This window comes from Callorhinchus milii, unplaced genomic scaffold (genome assembly GCF_018977255.1).
Source record: "Callorhinchus milii isolate IMCB2004 unplaced genomic scaffold, IMCB_Cmil_1.0 Scaffold23, whole genome shotgun sequence".
NCBI lineage: Eukaryota > Metazoa > Chordata > Chondrichthyes > Chimaeriformes > Callorhinchidae > Callorhinchus > Callorhinchus milii.
Genome location: NW_024704764.1, coordinates 8324179 through 8331678, shown reverse-complemented (window position 1 = coordinate 8331678; position 7500 = coordinate 8324179). Strand labels below are relative to the sequence as shown.

At 49.6% G+C, this 7500-nt stretch overlaps 1 protein-coding gene across 2 annotated transcripts in view; it reads left to right on the top strand.

The window, feature by feature from the left end:
• Window positions 1-6534, top strand: part of LOC103191008 (ras-related protein Rab-18) — a 17728-nt gene extending 11194 nt beyond the window's left edge. For both annotated transcript variants that reach the window (XM_042343342.1, XM_042343341.1), the window contains 6 exons: window positions 2382-2437; window positions 3398-3459; window positions 3896-3968; window positions 4571-4689; window positions 4900-4966; window positions 5243-6534. In XM_042343342.1, coding sequence (XP_042199276.1) covers window positions 2382-2437; window positions 3398-3459; window positions 3896-3968; window positions 4571-4689; window positions 4900-4966; window positions 5243-5412 — 547 coding nt within the window. In that variant the 3' untranslated portion in view covers window positions 5413-6534. The remainder of the gene's footprint in view (window positions 1-2381; window positions 2438-3397; window positions 3460-3895; window positions 3969-4570; window positions 4690-4899; window positions 4967-5242) is intronic.
• The last annotated feature ends 966 nt before the right edge of the window (window positions 6535-7500 follow it).

Here is a 7500-nt window from a genome sequence, read left to right as displayed (position 1 = left end):
TGTATGTGTCTGTGTGTGTGTGTGTGTGTGTGTGTGTGTGTGTGTCTGTGTGGTGTGTGTGTCTCTGTGTGTCTGTGTGTGTGTCTCTGTGTATGTGTGTGTGTGTGTGTCTGTGTGGTGTGTGTGTCTCTGTGTGTCTGTGTGTGTGTCTGTGTGTGTGTGTGTCTGTGTGTGTCTGTGTGTGTGTGTGTGTCTCTGTGTGTGTGTGTCTGTGTGTATGTGTCTGTGTGTATGTGTGTGTGTGTGTGTCTGTGTGGTGTGTGTGTCTCTGTGTGTCTGTGTGTGTGTCTCTGTGTATGTGTGTGTGTGTGTGTCTGTGTGTGTGTGTTCTCTGTGTGTCTGTGTGTGTGTCTGTGTGTGTGTGTGTCTGTGTGTGTCTCGTGTGTGTGTGTGTGTCTGTGTGTGTGTGTGTCTGTGTGTGTGTGTGTGTGTGTGTGTGTGTCTGTGTGGTGTGTGTGTCTCTGTGTGTCTGTGTGTGTGTCTCTGTGTGTCTCTGTGTGTGTGTGTGTTGGGGGAGTTGTTCAGTGTTTTATTTCAGTACTTTGTAGCCTGTTTCAAAGTTTGTTTCGCACTCAACTTCCTGTTGCTTCAAAGACACAATAAAGGGTCCAAACATTTTGGTGAGTTTTCCAAAAAGTTTTTCAAACAAAAAAAATAGTTCGCGTGTGATTTGATTCGACAAATGTTATTGGGTGTAAAAGCAGTTCCGCATTCAACAATGTCTGCCTTTGAATCTCAAAGTGTTTCACAAAGGATAGACCTGTCAAATGGGGCGCTTTCCTTTAGGCTACAGAGTAGGGGGGGCGGGTGGGGGTGGGGGGGCGGCGGGTGGGGAGAGTGTGGGGGAAATATCAAACGGGTCTCCGCAATAATGAAAATAATAATAATAACCCTCACATTTGACACAGCGCCTTATCGCGTCGTCGAGACGCCTCAAAGCGCTTCGCAGAATGTACCGTCAGGTGGAGCGACCGTGTGTGTCTTGTGTGGGCGCAACACGGCAGCCGATTGCACACGGCAGCGTTCACCCCCTCCCCGCACCCACCCCCACCCCCCCCACCCACCCCCCCCCCCCCCCCACCCACCCACGCACGCAAACAGTTAGTGCGCTCGTCACCTCTTAAGTCAGTCGCTGGGTGTACGGACATGGGCTGAGCTCATCGTCTGACTCCGCGATCTCCAGATCTGGTCTTGTTGTGGATTTGTGTGTGTGTGGAGGGGGGTGTGGGGGTGGGGGGGGGGTGTGTGGTAGGTGTTTGGTGGGAGGAGGTCGCAAAATAAATAAAACGATGCGCGTTTAACGAAAGGCGCGATATAAAGGCGAGTCACTGGCCCTAACACGAAGGGCTCCGAATTCTATCGTAGCCATAAAACTCTGTGACAATGGCGCTCAGCGATGACTTCATAAGGCACCAAACTCTTTAACTGTTTGCGCCTTCAGTCTTGAATAATAATAAGATTGATAATCCTTTGCAATTTGCTGCAGCGTCTTGTCGGAACCTGCAACTCTCTGACTCGAACGCTCCGGGACACTTATCGGCGATCAGTCTCTGCCCCCGCCCTCTGGAACTCCGTCCCTCGGTCCCTCCCGCCGTCGCCTTCGCCCTCCCCCTCGCCTCCCTCAAGACCCGTCCCAAGACCACCTCCTCTTCGACCGTGCCTTCGGTCGCCCTCCTACTGACTATAACAATACAATAATAATAATAATAATAATAATAATAATCCTTGCATTTGATATAGCGCTTTTCACGTCTTCTCGACGTCTCACAGCGCTTCACAGAATAGACTGTATGTTTGTGGGCGAAACGCGGCGGCCAATCGCGCACAGCAGCGTCCCACAAACAGTCGTGGGTTGAAAATGACCAATTTATTTATTTATTTTTTTTGGAGGGGTTATTATTAGAGGAGGGATTACTATCCGGAGCGATGCGAATATAATTTAGTTGCTTAGTTGTTGAGTGCTTCCGACGAAGCCAGACTGACACCCTTGTACACTTGCCGAGACGGCAACGAACCACACTCAATTCCAGCTTAAATTTCCGTGTAAATCTGCGTTCGGCACAACAACGACAACAAGATTACATTTGTATAAGCGCCTTTCACAATCCGGAGGACGTCCCAAGACAGCGTACAGCTTTTCCGACCCGAGCTGGGGTCATGGGGTGGGGGGGAGGAGAAGGGAGGGGTGGGTGACTGATGGCAAGGTCAGGACTTGAAGGAGGAAGATACAGATCTATAGATAGATATAGGAGGAAGGATTTTGAAAAGCTTTTTATTCTTGAAAGAGCAGCAAATTGCACCCTTCCTTCAAAAGGGGTTACGACATTTGCCGCTCGTTAATCGGTCACTGCAGATCCTCCCGTATTCTTTCTGCCTTTCAGCCTTCTACTGAGATTCACGGATGGCACGTTCGACCTTAAGATCGGTGCCACCATCGGTAAGCTGCCTCAAAGAGAATCTGTGTTGCTGCCAGCTGTGCCCCACCCCACCAGCCCAACAGACCCCCCACCCCTACACAACTCTTTAAGGAGCAGGAGGTGGTCATTCAGCCCATCAGGGCCTGTTCCGCCACTTCATGAAAATCCCTGTCAGATTTTATTATCCCACCTTTCATTATTTCTCCTGCGTTGCAAGTGTCTGTCTGTCTGTCTGTCTGTCTGTCTGTCTGTCTCTCTCTCTCTCTCAAGCGTCCCCATCTCTATAGCTTTCTGGCCAGAGCATCTTAATGGTAAATAATAATAGATTTTCATAGATTCACAGAAGGAGGCCATTCGGCCCATCGAGTCAGTGCGGCTCTTTGACAGAGCGTCACTTTCACTAACCCCAATCACCAGCTTTCTCCCCATAACCCTGCAAACCCGTCTTCCCCGGATACCTGTCCAGTTCTCTCTTAGTAATAATACTTGCATTTGATACGGTGCCATATTTCCTTATTGAGACATTCAAAGCACTTTACAGGATAGGTTGCAAAGTGGACGGACTGTGTATTTTGTGGGCGAAACACGGCAGCCAATTTGCGCTCGGAAGTGGACCCACAAACAGTCATGGAGTGTATTTTTTTTGGGGGTGAGGGCTGATTACCCCCTCCCCCCCCCCAACCCCCCCGGAAAACGTTCCACAAAATCGACTAACAACTGGGTTTGGACTTATTGCTGGGTAAACAGAGGCGTGTGGAGTCAGGAAACTCACCTAAGGTTTCTTACGCCCGGGTATTGAACCCCGGCTAATTGATCGCGCTAACCACTGCTCTACAGTACGCCATAACCTTCCGTGCGGATCAAATGCTTCCTGACCTCAGTTCTGACTTGCTTTGTTCGAAGAGGTGTTTTTACTTGCGCGTGTTTCGGAGTTAACGCTGTTCTCTCTCTCTCTCTCTCTCTCTCGCTCTCTCTGTCAGGGGTTGACTTTAAGGTGAAGAACTTGAGGGTCGATGGAAACAACGTCAAGCTTGCAATCTGGGTGAGTTCAGGTGAACTGCCAGCCGTGCGTGATGTACAGTCAGCTGCTTCCAATGCGTAGTTGGCTTCGAAAGTGCTGTAACCATTATGGCTACATACATAATTCAGCAAGCAAAGCCGACCGGTACTCTTCATTTATCACTGCACGCCAGCGTTCCCTTCCTGTCCTCCTTCTACCAACAACCCCACCCACCCCTTGAGTCTCCCATGTCGGGGGGAAACCTTGTGCTCGCAATCTAGGCTGGCGTTCCAGTGCTCGGGCGGCGGGGGCGGTGGGGGGCGCGGAGGGAGAGAGCACTACGTTGCCAGAGACGCCGTGGTTCGGATGAGAGGTTAACGAGAGCTCCCGTCCTCGTGCGCCTGTTCCAGGCGGACTTTAAAGATGCTGTCGCCCGATTCGAAAACATTGATCAAATCTCGATTTCCTTTCCCCGTAGGACACAGCGGGTCAGGAACGCTTCCGAACACTAACGCCCAGTTACTACAGAGGTGCCCAGGGGGTTATTCTAGGTAAAGGAGCAGGTTTTTGAGGCGTGTGACTGAACGGCAAAGGGGTGGGGGGTTAGGGGAGCCTGTTTGGTTTGGTTTTGTGAATGGAACTTGAGCTGAACTCTACGAGTTTCATCGGTGCAGCGCTGAGCGAGAGCAGCAATCGACAGTTTACGTTCACGCAGCCCTCGTTTATGGAGTGAGTCGTTAACGGGCGATTCCGTTAAAGCAGGCTCAGCTCACCAAAACCAACAATGATTTGAGTCGCTCGTGCGAAGGATACGTGAGGATATAAAAAAGATAATGACCTTGACATAAATAGGATGCTTAATGTTTCATCCACAAAATACAGTCGCTTAACAGTGAAAGTCTCAACGACGTGATAAGGCGCTATATCAAATGCGAGGATTATTATTATTATTGATGGTTGAACTGCCTGGTTATCATTTGTCGATTTTAAAACCCGGCCTTTTCCAAGTGCACATCCCCAACCAACCAACCAGTTGCGTAAAGTGCTTTGAGACTCTCTCCTGACACGAAAGGCAGGAGGGCTGAGAGTAAATAAATGTAAGCCATTGTCACGTTGGGGGAGCAAAGGTGTAATTCCAGCCTATTTGTTGCAGTGTACGACGTGACCCAAAGGGAAACCTTCACAAAACTTCAGAACTGGCTGAACGAGTTGGAAACGTACAGCACAAAATACGAGATTGTTAAGATGTTGGTCGGCAATAAAATCGACAAGGTAACGGGCGTCGAGAGATCGCGGCGTTTTACCGTTTCCGTTTCAAACGAATGATCATTTAAAGATTAAAAGTTTGCTTCATATTGTTGTTACTGCTATCGCCGTCGTCATGTAAACCTTTGGGACGGGTTTGCGACCGTTCATTCCACTGCAATGTTGCTTAGAACAACTTTTATTTTTTTTTTTCTCTCTCTCGACGAATGCTTGCAGCAAGATCGGGAGATCGACCGAAACGAAGGGCTGAGATTTGCCAGAAAACATTCCATGCTTTTTATAGGTAAGCGGTGCGTTGTAGGGTCCGGGCGGGTGTGCGAGTGGGATTGTGGACGGGTGTGGGCAAGTGTGCGAATGTGGGGGTGTGGATGGGTGTGCGAATGGGGGTGGGGGGCGGGGGGGGGGGGAGGTCGCAGACGAGGTGGATAATTGGGAACATTGTGCTGGCTTTGACGCTCGTTTCTGAGCTTGCAATTTCTCAGTTGAATCTTGTGCCTCGCTACCGCTCTCCCTCTTCCCCTCTCCCCCCTCCCTCCCTCCCTCCCTCCCGCTCACACAGAGTCCAGCGCTAAAACATGCGACGGAGTCCAGTGTGCGTTCGAAGAAGTGGTGGAGAAGATAATGCAGACTCCAGGACTATGGGAAACCGAGGGACACCAAGGCGTAAGACTATCTAGCGCGGTGCCCAGAGGGGAGGACGCATGCAGTGACTACTGCTCGCTGGTCTAAACTGACGTATCTGAAACTGACCCCAGACCTTCATACTCTGTCTCAACGGTGGTTTTAAGCGCCATTCACCATTCTCTTAAGCGCAGAAAACCTTTGCCTAAAAAAAAGCCAGATGGAACTGAAGTGACCCGCGATGAGAGTTATTTTATCTTAACCAACCGTTTTACGTACCCCTCCTCTCATCCTCCGCCACCCACCCACCCCCCTCTCTCTCCTCCCCCCTAAAGAAAACCAGCCCTTTTGATAGAACCAGAGTCCATTGAACTTTTGGCGTTCAATACAACAGTTTTTACCTCTGATCCCACTAAGGACCTTTCAGTCAGGAGACTGACCTATGCAGCCTACGCTGTGAATTGAGGGGGTTTCTGTTAGGATACATTTCCCTCCCCAAATATTTTTAGGGACCATTGATCCTTATTGACCTGCCGAGGTTTCCTGTTGCCATTGCTAACAACCCTTTGCTGAGTTACTATGGATAAGCCCTTCTAAATTGGGTGTCTGTAATGCCTGATAAGCGTTGGATGCACAGTGCCTTATAATATAGAACGCTAAACTTTTTTTTAAACAAAAACACGGATAAAGAACAAACGAGGGATCTAAGTTGGGGACTATTTTTAAGCCTCTTTTTTTTCCCCCCCCTCTCCACTCCAACCCTCGCTCGAGGAGATAAACGCTGCCCGTGGTGAGCTCTGCGTCCTTCACCACCTCCCGCGCGAAGGGTAAGACCATCATGGATGACAATACACTACATATTAAAACTGCGTGGAATTAAATGGTATGAGATTGAGTACTACTGCTCTCTTGGGTGGTTTGTCAGCCTGACGCAGTGGTAGTGCGCTCGCCTCTGAGTCAGCAGGTTGTGGGTTCAAGTCTCTACATCATCAGGACTTGAACTCACATCGTCTAAGCTGACAGTGCTGGTGGGTGGTGGGGTTGTGGGGGGGGGGCGCAGGATGCTCCATTTTCTGAGGTGCTGTCCTTCAGAGATGTTAAACCGAGCTCTGTTCGGTTGGTTATTAACCTTTCCTTCCCAATACTGGTTAAATGTTTTCCGCGCACATTTCCCCGGGACGGAAAGGCAGTAAGAGTAATAAAGAGCAAGTCAATCTCAAATATTTATAACCACCGGCTCTTGTGTCTAAATCTCTCTTTAAAACGAAAGGGGGAAAAAAAATCCCAAATACATATTGCCGTTACAACTCGCCGCGTGCAAACTGACCGCTGGGCTGATAACAGGGGCTCGATCGCTATTCTTGAAGGCGAATGCTTTGACGTGAAAGGCGTTTTATCAAATGCAAAGGTTTTCTTTTTCCTTTGGCTGTCATGTCGACCAAGTATTCTTGTCCCGAAGGGATCTCAGGACAAGTCTCCCCTTTAATTCAAACGATTGATTTGGCAGAGCACACAGCAACCTCCGTGTTCCTCCAAACTGATGTAGTGGAGAAGCCTGGAATCCTAACTTCTCTATCGAAATGCCAACTGAACCCGATAAATCTTATTGATTAGACTTTGTCTCCCTCTTGTGGGTACTGCTTTCAGGACTGGATGATAATGCCATTTGCATTATGACAACGTATATTTATATGGCGCCCTCTGCAACGGGTGGTGTGTCTCAGAGCGCTCGATAGCATGTGCACGTCCCGGCTGACAATCCCCCCCCCCCCACCGCCCCACAAATAATAAAATTGGCAGCTCACTTAATGGCTGTTGCTCGCTGCAAATAGGCTGCTGGGCTGGCCTACCAATGCACCCAGTCATGACACTTGCCGTTAAAATTCTGCGAAGCACTTTGAGACGTCTCCACGACGCGAAATGCGCTGAGCGTGGGGTGGGGGACGGGGGACGGGGGAACGGGGGGTGGGGGGAGCTTCTTCAACCTGCGCCATAGAGAAATGCGATCGGATTTCGGTATTTAATTGAAAAAATGATCAGTACGCAACCGCAACCGCTCCCTAAAATCCCAGTCTCCCATTTTAGCTGCATTTGGCAATTTAAACAGGGTACCATCATACGTTTCAACGAACTTTAAAGGAAGCCAACATGGGTTGTCGCTATTCTCCAGCAATGTCCCCCATTGAAGCACAGGAC